We start from the raw sequence: 18,269 nt of genomic DNA on the forward strand, positions 1-18,269 counted from the left end.
TGTTTTTTTACTCCAGGGAAAACACTGACGAATGGTCAGAGCTCCTATCCTGATCTTTTCATCAAGGCACCTTTCCTAATAATATGGTTCAACTGTGAATGTAGAAGGTAGGGGGCGGGGCAGGGGGAGAAAAAGAAAACTCTGGCCTTAGAGGATATATAAGTACAATTGTTACAAATAATGCAGACTTCAAACACAAAAAAGTCACAACCCAAACAAACCAAAATTTAAATGATCAGAATTGGCAGCACAAAGAAAACGCCCTCTCTTGACTTGTATTGTGGCAGTCTGAACGCCCCCAGAAAATTGTGCCAAAGAGTTTAGAAAAATAAGTACACAATAAAAGTAAACACACACATACACACAAAATAGCAAACTTCAGGTAACTATTTTGGATTGCAAACAGGATAAATTAAATGTTCAAACAATCTGATAAAATAACCATTTGGAAACTGAAAAAAAAAAAATCAGTTAAAAAAAGCAAAGCCCAGAAAAGTATGTCATGCTTTGATAAAGAAGGGAGAAATGTAAGAATGGGCTGGGTGTGGTGGCGTATGCCTTTAATTCCAACACTTTGGGAGGTTTAGGTGGGTGGATCAATTGAGCCCAGGAGCTGGAGACCAGCCTGGGCAACATGGCGAAACCCTGTCTCTACAAAAAATAAAAAAATTAGTCAGGTGTGGTGGTGTGCACCTGTGGTCCCAGCTACTTGGGAGGCTGAGCTGGGAGGATCACCTGAGCCTGGGAAGTGAAGGTTGCAGTGGGCCATGATTGAACCACTGTGCTCCAGCCTGGGCAATACAGCAAGACCCTTTATCAAAAAAAAAAAAAAAAAAGACGTTTAAGAATACATATTTATAATTTGCTTCTATGTGTATTAAACAACTCTGGAACTAAGTATATGTAAGAAATTAAGAAGAATGGTTACCTATGGAGTGAAGGAACTAGGAAAATGGGAGCCACGGGTTAGGGTGGGTTTCACTGTATAATTTTTTATATATTTTGATTTTGACCCATGACAACATATTACCTATTTAAGAAACTAAATTAGGCCAGGCACGGTGGCTCATGCCTGTAATCCCAGCACTTTGGGATGCTGAGGCAGGTGGATCACCTGAGGTCAGGAGTTCGACACCAGCCTGGCCAAAATAGTGAAACCCCATCTCTACCAAAAATACAAAAAACTAGCCGGGCGTGGTGGCGCATGCCTGTAGTCCCAGATACTCAGGAGGTGAGGCAGGAGAATTGCTTGAACCCAGGAGGTGGAGGTTGCAGTGAGCCAAGATCATGCCACGGCACTCCAGCTTGGGCAACAGAGTGAGACTCTGCCTCCAAAAAAAAAAAAAAAAAAAAAAATTAGCTGGGCGTGGTTGTGGGCACCTGTAACCTAACCTCAGCTACTCAGGAGGTTGAGGCAGGAGAATCACTGGAACCCAGGAGGCAGAGGTTGCAATGAGCTGAGATTACACCACTGCACTCCAGCCTGGGCAACAGAGCAAGACTCTGTCTCAAAACAACAACAACAACAACAAAGAACACAAAAACAAAAACAAAAAAACTGAATTAAAAAAATACACGTGTATGAGACAAACTTCAGCAATTCAGTTTCTAGTCAATGGGCATCTGTGGTGAGTGGATCACATTAAAGGCAGAGGTGATGGTTTATTTCTTCATTCCATGGAGAAGACAGAGGCTCAGAAACTCCAGAAGAGAAGCAGGGCTCTTCTCCCGAGTCTCCAGATCATGTAGAGAAGTGAATGGGAGAAAAGGGACATGCCCCTCTCCTTATCCTTGCTTTATCCACGTCCTCCACAGGAATTGCAGTGTTCTTGCAAGTTTTTAACAAAAGCCTAAAACCACTGCAGACATGTGCATTTAGCAAACATTTATCGAGTACCTAGTATGAAGATTCAAACATAACTAGTAGTCCATCCCAGTCCTTTAGAGAAACACAGTCCAGGAGTCAGGAAAGCAGGCAGTGGTGTGGCACAGGTAGGCCCGTCACGGGAGAGCAGAGAAGCAGCTACAGCAGCCTTTGAAGGTGAATAGGTGTGTGGGTGGGGAGGGGCGTGTCGGGGGTGTAGGCAATGGGGAAAGTGTTTTTCAGCAGGACAGGTGAGCTGAGTTTTCTGAGACTACCAGGAGTAAAGTGAAAAGGAAGGCGGGAGGGGATTCCAGAGACAGGGTCACAGAGTCACCATCCTCCTGCCTTGTGGGGTGGGGGAGAAGTAAGGGGAGGGCAAGGAAATGGCCATTGGAGGACAGGAGAGGGAGACCAGATTATGAAGGGCATTGAATGCCAGGCTAAGGTATTTGGATTCTGATCTAGACACTAAGGGGACTTACATATTAGGTTTGGATTGTGAAGCTAGGTGAACCTGGAGATGCTGAAAATTCAAGGTACCACTGAAAGAGGGAGATGTAATAATTTGCCTGTGACTTATTGCTTGTGATTGTGACTGATTGCCCTAAAATGTACAACAGCCTTGCTAGGTTCTGGAAATATAATATGTGCAATATTTGGTATTATTATTTTTGAGAATGAAGACAGAGAATGATTGTCTTGGTCAGAGTACTAACAGGAAGCAGATGCACAGTCAGAGTAGGACAATTCTAGGAAGGTTTATTTACAGAGGGAGATGACAAAGTTGGGCATAGGGCAAAGTCCCTGCAAGGGATGCTGTAGTAACCTGGGTTTGTAGCAGCCTGGCCGACAACACAGCCCTAGGCCCAAAGGGACAAGGGCAGGGAAGCCATCCCTGAACCCAGGAGCGAGAGAGCTGTGTAAAACAGGCCAGTGGGGAGGAGCAGTGAACTTCTGTTAGGAGACGTAGCCAGCCCGAGGGATCTCGCAGGGAGCAAACCAGGGCAAGAAATATTCTGACCTCACCCCTCCTCCCTCCTTCTCATCTCCCAGCAGTCAGAGGGCTCAGAGGCCCAGAGATGTGGGTCAGTCTTCAGGATACAGAAGGAGGGAGCTCGGTTCTAGAGGGGCAAATGAAAGGTATCTGGCATACATATTATAAGTACATTTCCCTCAACTTATCCTTTCTTGTGTCCACCCCCCTGCAAAGAAAAACAAAGGAGAAAAATTTTGCTAGGCAAGTATGTAAGTTAGGAAAAGCCAGCCACTGTAACAAACTGACCTTAAAATGTATTATGGCTCAAATACCATAGAGTTTATTTCTTGTTCATGTAACAGTACTGGGTACATCTCACAGGCCCCCACAGTGCCGCCTTCATGTAGTCGTTTGGGCACCCGGGCTGACGGAGGCTCTGCTGTCTATAACTGGTGGCTTTCAAGCTTTCAGGGTTGCCCTGGGGGTCATCTTCATTCCAACCAGCTGCAAAGAGCAAAGAAGATGAAGCATGGGAAGTTGTAATGGGGCAGACCTGAAAGTGGCACACGTCACTCCAGCTCATTCCATTGGCTGGACTCAGCCACGTGGCCACTCCTCCCTGCCAGAGGGGCTGGGACATGTGGTCTAGCCATGAGCTCAGGAAGAAAAGAACATGGTAAGGAAGCAGCTAGAATCTCTGCCACAGCATGCAAGTAATGTCCTTCAGCAAGATCAGTTTGTACTAAGTAATAGACTAAACTCTTGAAAGACCCACACTACTCTGAATGGTTCCAGCTCTTAACAGTGAAAATTGTCAAGTGTAGTGCAGTGCATGGACCAAATCACTAAATAGCTGAATTGGCTGAGAACGTAAAATTTTAATTTCAAAATGTATAGCTTCTTTATTTTACTTTCCTTACAGTGAAACCTCTCTCTGCTTCCAATTTATTCCTCTTATTTGATGTTGTCATCCTCCCATAATGTATGTGAATGAACGCAGTCAGGTCTTTGAAAGTTGCCAAGAGCACATCAGAAATAGACACTGGCTGGGCACAGTGGCTCACGCCCGTAATCCCAGCACTTTGGGAGGCCGAGGTGGGCAGATCACTTGAGGTTGGGAGTTCGAGACCAGCCTGGCCAACATGGTGAAACCCCATCTCTACTAAAAATACAAAAATTAGCTGGGCGTGGTGGCAGGCACCTGTAATCTCAGTGACTCAGGAGGCTGAGGCAGGAGAATCGCTTGAACCAGGGAGGCAGAGGTTGCAGTGAGCCAAGATCATGCCACAGCACCCCAGCCTGGGCAACAGAGTGAGACTCTGTCTTCAAAAAAGAAGAAGAAATAGACACTACCAATAATCAAAGAAGTTGACAGCATAAGAGGAAAAATCTTGTCTGTTTAGATGTCCTGGAAGTATGGTTATGGAGTTGTGATAGAGTCCATCATGGATCCATTAACAACGTTAATCATCTCTATGACTTTTACCACATGAGCTGTCCTCTTGAAGCTCCTGAACACAGCAATTCACCCCTTTCACGGGGGTTGCTGTGTGCTCCTATTGCACCCATCAGAGTGAATCGTACATATATGCCCAGTTACAGGTTCGTCGCTGTCTTGAGAGCAGTTTCCCACCTTATGTAGCTTTTATAAATCCTTAGCCTCTAACACATTACAAAGCACATGCAGGCAATACATTTGAATGAAAGAATGAATGAGCATTAATGAGTGCCGTTTTATTTTGGGTCTCCAGAAATACTGACAGATGTTGTAATAATCATTATCTTTAAACTTCACGTTCACAGGTAAGCCTATCTCAGCTTTCCATATGGCAAAAAACATAAGCAACCCAAAATGGCCTGTGTCCTGGGATCCCTGTCCTTTTTTTTTTTTTTTTTTTTAAGGAGACTAGTAACAATCATTACAGCCTGCCTTCACTTTTATTCAACCATATTACAGAAGGTACAAACGTACCCTAACAATTCAAACAAAGTTATAACAAAGAAATTAAACAAGTGAAGAAAGAATATATTTGATTTGCAAACAGGTTTCGGGCAGTAGCAGCATAACAAAGCACCAACATTTCATATGTGTTTGCCAAACTGTAAGTAGTAATACCACCGTTCTTTATATAAACAAATTAATAGTTTGATTTTGATTAAGCAATTGGTGGTTAAAAGATACTTTTATGTAACTCTGTGACAACTACATCACAGTTTATACAAGCAATAGGAATGCCATGCTATTTTTTTCTTTAACGTGTGTTTGCGTGTTTTTAAGTAAAGAAAGGCACAAGATAAAAAAACTTAAACAGCATGAGGGTATATATTTTAAAATGCTTCTGTCCTATCTTTGTTCCTCTAATCTAGTCCCTATCACCAGTGGCATCAAATGATACTCCTTCTTGTATACCCTGAATTTAGAGAGAATTTTAAGCATTTATAAGCAGGGTTGTGTTTATTTTTTAATTTTTTTTTTTGAGACAGGGTCTTACTGTGTAGCATAGGCTGGAGTGCAGTGTCACTATCATGGCTCACTGCAGCCTTTAACTCCCAGGTTCAAGCAATCCTTCTACCTCAGCCTCCTGAGTAGCTGGGACCACAGGTGCACACCACCATGCCGAGCTCATTTTTTTTTTTTTTTTTTTGAGACAGAATTTCGCTCTGTCGCTCAGGCTGGAGTGCAGTGGTGCGATCTTGGCTCACTGCAACCTCTGCCTCCCAGGTTCAAGCGATTCTCCTGCCTCAGTAGCTCCCAAGTAGCTGGGATTACAGGCCTGAGCCACCATGACTGGCTAATTTTTGTATTTTTAGTAGAAATGGGGTTTTGCCCTGTTGGCCAGGCTGGTCTTGAACTCCTGACCTCAAGCAGTCCTCCTGCCTGGGAAAGCATTGGGATTACAGGCATAAGCCACTGTGCCAGGCCTAAAGGTTATTTTTAAAAAGTTACACATGCAGTTAGCAATATGAAAAAATGGTCTGAGTCATCAACTGTTAGATAAGTAATGGAAATTATCCTTCTTAATCACTTATAATCAGAGGCCCAAGGGATGGGGGTCTCTGATACGGATGTATCCCGCATTAGTTTGCTAAGAGTGCCTTAACAAATTGCCACGAACTGGGTGATTTAAAACCACAGAAATGTCTTCTTTCATGGTTCTGGAGGCCAGAAGTGTGAAATGAAGGTGTTGGCAGGGCCTCGCTCTCTCTGAGGCTTGACAGGAGGATCCTTCCTTGCCTCTTTCAGCTTCTGCTGGCTTCGGGTGTTCTTTGGTTGGTGGCAGCAAAACTCCAATTGCTGCCTCCACCTTCACACAGACTGCTCTTTATGTGTCTCTGTGTTTCAAATCTCCCTCTCCTCTTAGAAGGGTACCAGTCATTGGATTTGGGGCTCACTCAAAATCCAGCATCATTTCATCTGTGTGCAAATGGAGTCCCATCTTTGTCACTTCCAGAAAGCCTTTGAAAGCTACCCCTTCCCAGCTACCCTGCCATGGGGAAAATGCCTTGTTGCAAGCCCCAGCCACTCTGCCATCCTCCTTAAGGCTCACTTAAATCAATCCTCTGTGCTGGGCCTGAAGCACAAAAGTTTCTTTACTTTTCATTGTGGGAATAAGAGTACTAAGGACCACTCAGACTTTTAGAAACAACCAACATACAACAAATTTAGCACACACAACACAAGTAATTAAGCTGGGAGTGGGGGGACTCTGGTAATATTTCCTTCTGCCCTCCACAGGAGCAACGGGCTTTGAATATAGAGAGAAGTCTCTACTCCATCCAGCCTTCATTTATTTACTCAGGATGCCACTTTGATTTCAGTTTTTATCCCTAGGGCATCCTAAGGGCCTTTGGAATCACTGTGAAATTTGGAAAGAAACATTGGGTGTTTCACACCTGGTATTCATCTGTTCATTCGTAAGTGACAGGCAGGCACTATAGTAAGATGTTGGATGGGGAGAAGCCAATTTCCACCCCAAAGCACTCCATACACTCCAGTGGTGGATGACAGACATGTAAACAGACAAATAGGACAGGAGGTGGGGAGTCTAAGGATGGGTATCTGAAAGCAATATCGGGGGTTGTCCCTGCTTCTGGAGTATGACAATTACTACAAGGGTGGCTTTCCCCGGGCAATGCTGTTGCTGTCTGTTTTGAAGCTAATCACACCTTTTGATAGTTTAAGGTCTTGGATGAACTAATAGAGTTCATAAAGATAATGAGACCGAGTTTTGAACATCCTCAAAAATAAGTGATTGTAATTAATCCAATGTAGAAGTTACAACAAAAAAGCTAAAATAAGAAAAACACAGAAACTGACTCAGAATGGTTTCTAAAGATTAACTCATATAATAAGAAGTCCAAAGATTGACAGGCTCAACAATATCACCCATCACCCCCAGTTTTCCTGCCTCTCTTTGCTATTGTCCGTAGGCTTCATCTGAATGCTGGTTCCCTTTGTCTTCCTATCATGACCCATAGCAATTTTGGCTGCATAATTCCTTGTCTGTATCCACTAGGTGAGAGAGCAAGTAAACATCCTGGTAAACCAATTTAGTTCACATGCATGCCCCTGGATCCGTAACTCTCACCGAAGGGAATGCCATGTGCTGTTTTGTTCAAATCTAGATGACTGAACACTCGCAAAAGAGGGGAGAAGGAATTACTGAAATTAGTTTAGGCCAATCAGAGCTCATGCCTTGAGTGGGAATCGGGGATACAGCCTTCTTCCCCTGAATCTCTTGGGCTGCTGAAGATGCATGCAGGACTGCTGGATGCATTAATGAAGCTGAGGTTCTATTAGGAAGGAGGGAAAGGAGAACCATAAAGAGCTGCAAACCCTGATCTACAATAATGAGGAAGGGCTTGCAGTAAACGTTAGTGAGGGCTGGTGAAGACCCCAGGATGGAACCTGCAGCCTGAGTCTCACACACATTCTCCCACATGGTGCACCATAAGGGGGCACTCAACACTCCCTGGTTAGAACCGATGGGCACAGGATGCTTAGGCTGGCTGCAGGAATTTCCAGGGGACACTGAGGAGTGGTAGGGGGAGGTGAGATTAAATGAAGAAGCACACAATCTTGCTCTAGTTGTTGGAAACAGTCTGTCAGAGAAGCAAAGCAGGAAAAAATTACCTGTGACTTGTGAACAGTCTCACAGTTGTTGATTGCTGCTGACTAGGGAACAGAAAGGGCATCACACATATACCACACACACCCACACCCTTGTGTTACAAGGAACCAAAAAGAATTTTTGCCAGTGGAGAACACCAGTTTAGTCCCTCCTTCATTGAAACCTCCTACCCGTTGCTCTTCTGGGAATACCCATCTCATGTCTGGTTCTGCCCTTACTAGTTGTATGTTCTTGGAAAGCTGTTTAACCTCTATTTCAGTCTGCTCTTATGTAAAAACGGGATAATAATAGTACCTACACTCATACGGTTGTTGTGAGGGTTAAATAAGTTAATAAATGTTAACAGTTAGAAAGTTACCTAGGACGTAGTAAGCATAAAGTGATGATAATGGTGATTGGCTGGGCATGGTGGCTCACACTTGTAATCTCAGCTCTTTGCGAGGCAGAGGTGGGAGGATCACTTGAGCCCAGGAGTTGGAGACCAGCCTGGGAAACATAATCAGATCCCATCTCTCCAAAAGAAAAAAAAAAAAAAAGAAGAAGAAGGAAAAGGATGATACTGGTTAAAAGAGTAATACAAAAGGAACTCTGTGTGTGTGTGTGTGTGTTTGTGTGTGTAAAAAGAGAGGAGCAAGAAAAAACGAATGGACAAAATAGAGTAATACCGCAACTGGGCTATGGACATTTTGAACAAACCTAAATCTGTGTGTTACCGTGGACCAGTGAGTCCTGTGTACCTCCCACTTTCTTCCTTTTTGAATAGGAATGCCTCTAGCTGCTATCCTTCTCCTGTCCCACCATTGTACATTGTGTGTGTGAGGCAGACAACTTGTTTCATTTTTTTTTCCATTTCATAGTTTTGCAAGTCCGCAGATGAAGGGGAATTGTGCTCCAGGAGCTGGACTTCATGAGTTACACCTGAGGAGCCTCATCTGTACACCTGGGCCTGATTTAGATGATGAGATTTTGGCCTTCAAAGCGACTCTGTAATGGAATGAGACTTTTGGAGGACTTGAGATGGGGTAGATGAATTTTGCACATGGGAAGGACATGGATCACTGGGGGCCAGAGTGTGGATTATGGCAGACAGGCTACATGGCTCCCAGTGAGCCCCACTGATGTGGTTAGGCTCTGTGTCCCCACCCAAATCTCATCTCGAATTATAATCCCCAGGTGTTGAGGGAAGGACTGGGTGGAAGGTGATTGGATCATGGGGGTGGTTTCCCCCATGCTGTTCTCGTGATAGTGAGTGAGTTCTCATGAGATCTGATGGTTTTATAAGGGGCTTTTCCCCCTTCTCTCTCTCCTGCCACCTTGTGAAGAAGGTGCTTGCTTGCCTTTTGCCTGCCATCACGATTGTAAGTTTCCTGAGGCCTCCTCAGCCATATGGAACTGTGAGCCAATAAAACCTCTTTCCTTTATAAATTACCCAGTCTCAGGGAAGTCCTTTATAGCAGTGTGAGAATAGACTGATATACCCCTCTCCTAGCATTCTCACCTTGTATAATCTCCTCTCCTTGAGGAGCTTGCTGTGGCTTGCTTCTACCAATAGAATATGGTATAGGAGATGGAATGTCACTTCTGTGATTACTTTAGGTAAGACCGTAACTTCCATCTTGCCAGTAGACTCAATTGATTTTGCCCCTGCTGGCTTTGATGAAATAAGCTGCCAATGTGGAGAGGCCCATGCGGCAAGAAACTAAGGTGCCCTCTGAGAGAAGGCTGGGAAGGAGCTGAGCTCCTCCACCTGACAAGCAACAATGAACTGAATCCTGCCAACAACCATGTGAACTTGAAGGCAAGTCCTTCTCCAGTTGAGCCTTCAGTGAAACCCCAGGCTTGGCTGACACTGTCATTGCAGTTTTGTGAAAGACCCTAAAACAGAGGATCCTGCTCACCTGTGCCTGAATTCCTGGCCCAATAAATGGTGTTGAATCTACCAGAGAGCCAGCTGGAAAAAGATATCAGTGGAGCCCTACTTATCTCATCACTACAATAAATTCTGGCTGGATCACAGATATAAATGCTGAGCACAAAATAATAAATCTTTGAGTAGAATATATCGCGAACATTTTTCGTAATTTCAAGGGAAATACTATCTAAATAATAAACTTTCTAGAGGCCAAAAATGAAAAGGTAAGTTCAAAAACATAAAACTAGAATTCTGTATAAAACAAACAGTAGAAGTATGGAGGGAAGAAGAAACGAACTGGGGAAGAAACCCTCCTACATGTACATTGACAAAACGTGATTTCCCCTGATATGTAGAGTTCAACAAGTCAAAACAAACAGCAATGTGATAGGAAACAGAGAACATGGTTCACAGAACAGAACATGCAAGTGGCTCTCAAACAGGCAAAGATGCTTGACATTGGACAAAGATGAAACCAAATTAAAATGATAAGGTATTATTTTTTAACCTATCAATTGGGATTGGTAAAAAAGTTGGAATATTCTGTGCTAAGGGATGGGGAAACAGGCCCTCTCTTTTTCTTTTTTTTGAGACACAGTCTCACTCTGTCACCTAGGTTGGAGTGCAGTGGTGTGATCTCGGCTCACTGCAACCTCCACCTCCCAGGTTCAAGTGATTCTCCTGCCTCAGCCTCCAGAGTAGCTGGCACTACAGGTGCCCACCACCGCACCCAGCTAATTTTTTTTTTGTATTAGTAGAGACAAGGTTTCGCCATGGCCAGATTGGTTTCGAACCTGACTTCAGGCGATCTGCCTGCCTCAGCCTCCCAAAGTGCTGGGATGACAGGCGTGAGCCACCACACCGGACCGGAAACAGGTACTCTCATACCTGTGTGTATAAATTGGTACAATCTCCATGAAGGGCAATTTGACCAAATATCTATCAAAATATCCAAATTTGACATAGAAATCTCACCTCTAGAAATTTTACCCACACATGATATATTTTAAAAGATTGTCACTGAAGCACAGTTTGTAATAGGGAAAGATGGAAAATAACCAACATGTATATAAACAGGGTACTGTTTATCTACTGAAAATGAACAAATAAGGCAGTTCTGTTTGTACTGACATGAAGCAGTTTTCAAGGTTGTTTAGAAAAACAAAGAGGAGAATATTGTGTAATGTATGCCATTTGTACAAAAACAATTACATATACCAGACGTGCTTATATATGCAAAGAATATTTCTGGGAAAATACACAAGAAACTTGCTTCCAGGAAGAACTAGGTGGCTGGGGAAAACAGAAGTTGGACACTTCTTATTTTATAGTTTTTTGAATATTTTGGGTGAATATTATGAATATATTCTCTATTCACTATTGTTAATACAAAAATGAAAAGGAAGCAATGTTTTGACACCCAAAGGCTCTCTCCAGGACTTAAAAGGGAGGCGTGTTTTTTAGGCAAGAAAGAGCCAGTGAATGCCCCTCTGTGGGAGCAAAAGAAGAGAACGCCCACTGCATTTTTAAAGTACAGCTTAAAATAGTGTGTTGCAAAGCTCAGTGGGCTCAGCCCTTTATGATTGTTGGTTAGAAGACTGTCAGGGATCATTTTCCAAATGCCAACTTACACTCCTCTGTCATCCAGAAAGTTCTTATTCCTGTGAGAATTTTTAGAATTTAGAGAATGGCTGGTAGGGCTGACAGCCCCATGTAAAGCAGGTGGGGAAACTTCAGAGGAGTGGTCCCCATGCATCTATTTCTCATTGTTTTCTTTCCTTGTTCCAGCCAGTGCTACTGCTCCTCTTTCCTGGGTCCAGCCTTTGACGTAAACTCTGCAGCTGAGACCCCGACCTCTCTCCCCGCTTCCCTGTCTTACTTAAGCCTGGAACAGCTCTTAAGCCTGGCACCTCTGCAGCTGTGACTCATTGCAAATGCTTTGCATTCCGGGATGTTCTTCAGGGTTTTGGGTCTCCCTTGTGGCTCAAAGAACCATGCAAGTTGAAAGGGAGGAGAAAAAGAGGCCCTGCAGCTGCCAAAACATTGCAGACATGAGGCGGGAAATTGTTAGGAAAACTGAAAAGGTTTTGTGCTGGAAGAACCCCAGCCAGCCACTCCCTCACTTGGGCCTGCTTGTAACTGGAGCAGAGCTAGGGGACGCCTCCGTGGAAGCTGAGTCAACTGTGGGTTGTCCCAGCCCCCATGAGGTTCCATTCACAGACCCAGAGGCACCACACCCCATCTGGAGACCATCTCCATGTGTCCATGAAGCACTGGGTTAAAGCCACTCTGGAAAGCAGAAATGGGGGTGTCATCTAGAAGTATTGTTCGTCTCAAGTGTTAGTTTACCTTTACGTCACTGGAATGATTTTGTCAGCTTGTTCTGCCTCCTCACCACCTTCAGCTGTACACAATTTATGTTTAAATTCAGGTCAATTGACATCTACTCTTATGACAGCTGTGTTCTTCCCTGACCCTTAAAGCTATGAGACCCTATGTTGAAGGTCTTTAGGTAAAAGAAATTAGTGTCTTGCTGTCCATTGTTAATTCAATGGAGATGGGGGAGGGTAAGCTGTGCCTTCTCACCTTCACTTCTTTCCTGATCCTCTATAAAGACTCCAATTGGGCATAATTTTAAAAACCTTTTAAATAAACTTTATCGATGTAAACTTACATATAAGAAAACACACCCGGGTTGGCTCCGGTTGCAGAGTTGAGTGTCCTGAGAGGTCAGATTGCCGTCAGACATGGCTCATGAACATGGACGTAGTAAAATGGAACTTCCAGATTATAAACAATGGAAGATAGAAGGGACACCATTAGAAACTGTCAAGAAGAAGTTGGCTGCGCAAGGGCTAAGGGATCCATGGGGTCAAGGTGAAGCTTGGAGATACATGGGTGGCTTTGCAAATAGTGGTTCCTTTATTGGTGCATTATTAAAAGGATTCAAGTGGGGATTTGCTGCGTTTGTGGGAGCTGTAGGAGCTGAATATTATCTGGAGTCCCTGAATAAAGATAAGAAGCATCACTGAGGATAATACCTGGAAGTACCATAGTGGTTTCTTAACTCTTCAGAATAAGATTTCTTCACTGTAGCCTACTTGTCTGGCTTGTCCCTTAAAGAATATTAGTAATATTTAATAAAGTAAAATAATATATATGCAAAAAACCCCACTCATTTTCGGTGTATAATTTTATGAGTTTTGGCAAACCTACATACCCCTGTAAAGCATAATTTGAAGCCAATGGCTTAATAGATAGGAAAACAATGAAATAAATGCAGATGGGGGGGGTCAACAGTATTTCATATTCCCCTACATTTCTCTAACCCCATGGGTGCAACATCGTCACATGTTAAGGCTCCTTTGCCATCAAACAATATTCAATATAGTTTTACTTGGATTTCATAGGAGAAAACAACTTGGATTGAACAGAAAACAAAATATGAAGTGAAGTGGAAAGAGAAAAAAATTGCTACATTTCTTTTTTTAAATTTTTATTTGAGTTTGGGGATACATGTGCAGAACGTGCAGGTTTGTTACATAGGCTAGATTTCAAATATTTTTTTTTCTGTATAACAAATATTAGCTCTTAAAAGTTCTTTGTAAAATTAAGAAATTTCGAAAGTAATGATGCTTTTTTTTGTGAACCACACATTTCAATTTTATACATTGACTGACTTCCACAAAAAAAGAGGATTATCATACTTCCTCTCCTCACATTCCCCTCTCCTCAACTTTCATATTTATTTATTTATTTATTTATTTTTGAGACGGAGTTTTGCTCTTGTCGCCCAGGCAAGAGTGCAATGGTGCAATCTTGGCTCACTGCAACCTCCGCCTCCTGGGTTCAAGCGATTCTCCTGCCTCAGCCTCCCGAGTTGCTGGGATTACAGGCACCCGCCACCACACCCAGCTAATTTTGTATTTTTAGTAGAGATGGGGTTTCTCCATGTTGGTCAGGCTGGTCTCGAACTCCTGACCTCAGGTGATCCACCCGCCTTGACCTCCCAAAGTGCTGGGATTACAGACGTGAGCCACCACACCCGGCCTTCATATTTTTATTTTGACAAGTTTATAACATTAACATTGTCTTCAGTGATAGTCCAACAGTTTTGTATTGATCTATATTTAAATTAATTTGGTGTTCACCAAAACCTTTTTTTTTTTGAGACAGTCTCACTCTGTCATGATCTTGGCTCACTGCAACCTCTGCCACCTGGGTTCAAGTGATTCTCCTGCCTCAGCCTCCCGAGTAGCTGGGATTACAGGCACCTGCCACCGTGCTCGGCTAATTTTTGTAGTTTTAGTAGAGACAGGGTTTCACCATCTTGGCCAGGCCGGTCTTGAACTCCTGACCTCGTGATCCACCCACCTTGGCCTCCCAAAGTGCTGAGATTACAGGCATGAGCCACCGCACCTGGCCCACCAAAACCTTTTATATGGCTTCTGCTCCTTTATATCTTTCTCGAAGTCTTCTCTTAATTGCCAGGATAACATCAAGTAGTTTCTCTGAGAGAGGCTCATAGACGTTGTATTTCCTGATTTTTTTCTTGTTTGGGAAAGTCCTCTTTGCCCATGTGCGGGAACTTATTTGCATAAGATCCTTGGGTTACACTCCATTAGCCATTGGTCCACTGTCTTCTGCCATTAAGTTCTGAGGTCAGCCTGTCCCCTGCGTATAATGTGTTATTATTTGTCTGAATGCCTGAAGAACTCTTTATTTTTGAATTTCAATAGGTAGGTCAAGATATGTCTCAATATTGAATGTTCTATGTTGAAGTTGTTTGAAACACAACGTGTTCTTCAATTCAGCAGATTCACTTTTCTTTGTTTCAGGGATGTTCTCTTGAATATTTTTCTGTTCAATTTGTTGGGCTTTCTACTTCAGACACAATTTGTCATTATATTACATCATCTTCATCTAGTTCTCACTTCTTTCTATTGTAGAGGAGGAAAAATAATTTTCTCTACCTTTCATAGTTCTTAGTGAGATTCTTGTAATCAAAGACAGATTAACAAGAGAAAAACAGAAGTTGATTAACATGTATACCTCAGGTATACATGGGAGATACACAGAGAAATGAGTCAATCTCATAGAAGTGGCTTTGAATTCAGCCTTATATACTATAGTTCACTGAAACAAACAGGAGTGGGGAAGGCCAGTTATGTAGAGGTAGCCAGGGAAAGCATGGGTAAACTAGGGTAAGGTTTGTTATGTGGATTTAAGTTGGTGCCTTCTGCATTGACAAGTCTTTTGTGATTCAGAGTCATCCTCTCCTCCTGGTACAGAGAGAAGTCATCCTTACAAATGGAAATTTCCTTTATATTTTCCTTACAAGATGGTAATTTGTTTTCAGAGCTAGTCCTTTGCTATTGTTCAAAATAATCCTTGCGCCAAAAAGGCATATTTTGGGGAGGCATATTCTGGTCTCCTACAGTCATATTTCAGATGTTATATTCTGGTCTCCTACACTACTTTATTTATTTATTTGAGACAGGGTTTCACTCTGCCACCCAGGCTGGAGTGCAGTGGTGCAATCTTGGCTCACTGCAGCCTTGACCTCCCAGGCTCCAGCAATCCTCCCACCTCAGCCTCCTAAGTAGCTGGGACTACATGTGCATGCCACCACACCTGGCTAATTTTTTTATTTTTTGGTAGAGATGGGGTCTTGCTGTATTTTCCAGGCTAGTCTCAAACTTCTGGGCTCAAGTGATCCTCCTGCTTCAGCCTCCAAGTAGCTGGGACCACGCCTACCACACCCAGCTAATTTTTAAAATTTTTTGTAGAGACAGGGTCTTGCTATGTTGCTCAGGCTTGTCTGGAACTCCTGGTCTTAAGTGATCCTCTCTCCTTGGCCTCCCAAAGTGCTGGGATTACAGGTGTGAGCCACCTCACCTGGCCTAGTTTTTTTTTTTTTTTGAGACAGGATCTCACTGTCACCCAGGCTGGAATGCAGTGTTGCAATCATGGCTCACTGCAGCCTCTACCTCCCACCCTCAAGTGATCCTCCCACCTCAGCCTCCCAAGTACCTGGGACCACAGGTGAGAGCCCCCATGCCCAGCTAATTGTTTTATTTTTTTTTTGTAGAGATGGGGTCTTCCTGTGTTGTTGAGGCCGGTCTTGAATTCCTGGACTCAAAGCAATCCTCCCACCTCAGCCTCCCAAACTGTTGGGATTACAGTCATGAGCCACCATGCCCAGCCAATATGCAGCCTTGGTTAGACTATTTGGGCTCTGCTTTCCTGAAATTTTGTTAAATATCTTGTACCAGTTTTGTTTTGCCCAGCTGGAGGTTGTATACTATTCTTAGGTTAGAATGGCTGAGTGGGGAGAAGGCATACTCTCAAGTTTAGGATTATTTAGTGAAGAAGTTAAGGACATGTCACCCCACAAACATATGCTGCTTTGGCATGTTGTTTATTTTGAGCTGAAGGCACTTGAAAAACAGCAGAGGCAGGAAGAGCTCTCTGATCTACCCTTTTCTATATAAGAACAGGCCATAAAATTCCCCATAAGAAAGGAGCCCTCCCTGTACAAGGAAGAGAAAAACATCCTTAACACCAGAGACTGGGAATCAGCACCGAAATGGATCTGTATAAACTTACTAAAGCAACCCTTATCATCCAGTAGTTTTATCTCCCTCCCCGTATATTTCCTGGTCACTTCCGCACAATTTACTGGCCCTAACCCAAACCCCTTTGTCTGGTCATCACTTCAAAAACTTAGCATTGCTTTGACTAGAAGGTATAAAAGCTTTCTACTCTGTTCAACTTCTTTGGGTCTTGGGACTCTTGTGAAGGGCTCCACGTGCATCTAAAAATTTAATAAAACTTGTATACTTTTATCCTATTAATCTGCCTTGTCGGTTTAAATCTTTTTGTTTCTTTGTTTTTTGAGACGGAGTCTCGCTCTGTCGCCCAGGCGCGGTCTCGGCTCACTGCAAGCTCCATCTCCTGGGTTCACGCCATTCTCCTGCCTCAGCCTCTCGAGTAGCTGGGACTACAGGCGCCCGCCGCCACGCCCGGCTAATTTTTTCTATTTTGTTTTAGTAGAGACGGGGTTTCACCATGTTAACCAGGATGGTCGCGATCTCCTGACCTCGTGATCTGCCCGCCTCGGCCTCCCAAAGTGCTGGGATTACAGGCGTGAGCCACCGCGCCCGGCCGTCAGTTTAATTCTTAGGCCTATTGGAGATCCTAGAGGGTAGAGGAGAATTTTTTTTCTCCCCAGCAGTTCTGGTGATGAGGAGGGAATTTCACTGCCTGCCTTGGCTACTGCAGCTGAGAGATTTTGGGACCTTTGACAAAAACCAGCAGAGGGTAGAAATTCTTACCACTTCAGTATCCTAGATCTCTGCCTGCAGGGTCTGCTTGAAGCAAGACTGATGAGTCTCTTGTCTTTTTTTCTTTCTACACTTACGTTAGCAGGAGAAAATATTTGTGTGAAGCCATTCTTTGGGTATGGCAACTTCGGCATTTTCTGTTTCAAGTATTCTTGTTTTCTATTTGATCCCATTCTTCCCAGAGATGGTCATTGTTTTCCTTTGTCTTTATCTTTTGTGTCATATGCTACAAGGGGGAACCCAGCTCTAGGGCCTATAGTCCTGTGTTCGAGCTGGCTTCATGGACTGGTGAGTGCACACTTCTCACCAGACTCGTGTCTGTTTAGACAACCTTTGTTGTGAGTCCCTGAAGCAAAAACAAGATGAGATTCTTCTTTTACTTGTTTTATGTACTGAAAGCTTGGCTTTGTGACCAGTGAGAATATTCTCTCTGGGCCCCACTAGCTCAGGGGAGTAAGTGTTGGCTTGCCTTGTGTCAGGTGGCTGGCCTACAGGCTGGAAGCCTGAGACATGTGATGACAGGTAGCATTCTCTTTGTTTGAACATGCCAGCTTCCAGGGGAGGTTCCAGTCCATAAGGGGCCTTTGCTGTCTCAATCTTCTTTGTCTTATTAGTACTGGGAATATCCCATCCTAGGGTTGCCCACCTGGTGCTACAGATTAGTGGGTATGTGGCTGGAGGTGTCCCACATCTTGTGAGAGACCAGAGACAGCACTTCCACAAACACAGTTCTCACTGCTGGTGACGGCAAAGGTCTTTGCTTTCCTAGGCCACCTCTGGTGTGAACTTTTTAGGATCATGTGCGTGCATCTTCTACACTCACTCTAGGGATGCCTCTTGCATCCATGGTAAAGATTTATTCTAAGCCTGGAAAGTTATTTCACAGTCTTTCCATGAAAAGGTTTATTGGTTTGAGTTGCTATTGGAATAAACACATTCTTGGAGATCCTATTTGTCAACGGCCAGATCATGGATCCTTTGAATTGGAAAAACTTCCCTATTTGAAAAAAATTTTGTCATCGAAAACAACTGTCCTATT

At 43.6% G+C, this 18,269-nt stretch overlaps 1 protein-coding gene across 1 annotated transcript in view; it reads left to right on the forward strand.

Annotated features, from left to right (window-relative positions):
* The window catches only part of LOC100995161 (NADH dehydrogenase [ubiquinone] 1 beta subcomplex subunit 3), a 49,000-nt gene continuing 30,731 nt past the window's right edge, over positions 1–18,269 (forward strand). Inside the window, exon 1 of the mRNA XM_055097589.2 lies at positions 1–18,269. This exon is cut by the window's right edge and continues 30,731 nt beyond it. Coding sequence (XP_054953564.1) covers positions 12,632–12,916 — 285 coding nt within the window. The 5' untranslated portion in view covers positions 1–12,631 and the 3' untranslated portion in view covers positions 12,917–18,269.

Source organism: Pan paniscus, chromosome 15, assembly GCF_029289425.2.
Source record: "Pan paniscus chromosome 15, NHGRI_mPanPan1-v2.0_pri, whole genome shotgun sequence".
NCBI lineage: Eukaryota > Metazoa > Chordata > Mammalia > Primates > Hominidae > Pan > Pan paniscus.